Source organism: Neopelma chrysocephalum, unplaced genomic scaffold (assembly GCF_003984885.1).
Source record: "Neopelma chrysocephalum unplaced genomic scaffold, ASM398488v2 Primary Assembly neopelma1_73b, whole genome shotgun sequence".
Lineage (NCBI taxonomy): Eukaryota > Metazoa > Chordata > Aves > Passeriformes > Pipridae > Neopelma > Neopelma chrysocephalum.
The window spans coordinates 3283623-3284469 of record NW_020897734.1 but is presented as its reverse complement, the minus strand read 5'-3'; the positions used below and the strand labels follow the sequence as shown (position 1 = coordinate 3284469).

General features: G+C 70.1%; 1 protein-coding gene across 1 annotated transcript in view; it reads left to right on the top strand.

The window, feature by feature from the left end:
- Positions 1-200: 200 nt before the first annotated feature.
- Positions 201-847, top strand: part of HS6ST2 (heparan sulfate 6-O-sulfotransferase 2) — a 127931-nt gene continuing 127284 nt past the window's right edge. Inside the window, exon 1 of the mRNA XM_027687131.1 lies at positions 201-385. Coding sequence (XP_027542932.1) covers positions 201-385 — 185 coding nt within the window. The remainder of the gene's footprint in view (positions 386-847) is intronic.

The window sequence follows — 847 nt, the reverse complement described above, 5'->3', positions numbered from 1 at the left end:
GTTTTATTTACAGAACACTCTCTTTGCGCAGAGGGTTTCGAAACATGTTGACAGAGATAGCGCAGGTATTTGCTACCTGAAATAAATCGAAACCACTTGGGGCGTCAAGAAAAACAGGCGACGCACTCACACCACACTCCCCCATCGAAACGCGGGGTGTTGGTGTGAGTTATGGAGAGAAAGCACCAGCGGGTCCAGCGATGGGGGTGTGTGTGATGGATGGGCTGGACGACGGCACCGCAGACGTGCTACTGCCGGTCCGGCGCGGGGCAGGAGGACGGAGCGCCCCGGTGTGCCCCGGTGCCGGGCACGCTCAGAGCACGCTGTGCCCGGCGGCTGCTCCGTCCGTGCGTGGACCGCGGTACCGGTACCAGTGCGGGTCCCGGTGCGGTGCCGGTCTCGGTGCAGTGCCGGTCCTAGTGCCGGTCCGTGCGCGGAGCGCAGTGCCGGTGCGGTGCCATTCCCCAGTCCCTGTCCCTGTCCCCATCCCGGTGCGGCGCCGAGCGGCAGCGGCGGGAGCGGTCCCGGTGCAGTGCCAGTCCCGGTCCGTGCGTGGGGAGCGGTGCCGGTCCCAGTCCGTGCGCAGTGCCGGTCCCAGTCCCGGTGCCGGTGCTGGTCCTGGTCCCAGTCCCGGTGCAGTGCCGGTGCTGGTCCTGGTCCCAGTCTCAGTCCCAGTTCCGATGCCCAGCGCCCGCGCTGGGGGCGGTCCCGGTGCACCGCCGGTCCCGTTCCCAGTCCCATTCCCGTTGGCATTCCCGGGCCGCGCCGGGGCGGTGCCGGCGGGGGGCGGTGCCGGTGGGGAGGGCGGAGGCGCGCGGCGGGCGCGGCGCGGGGGCTGCCGGGAAGG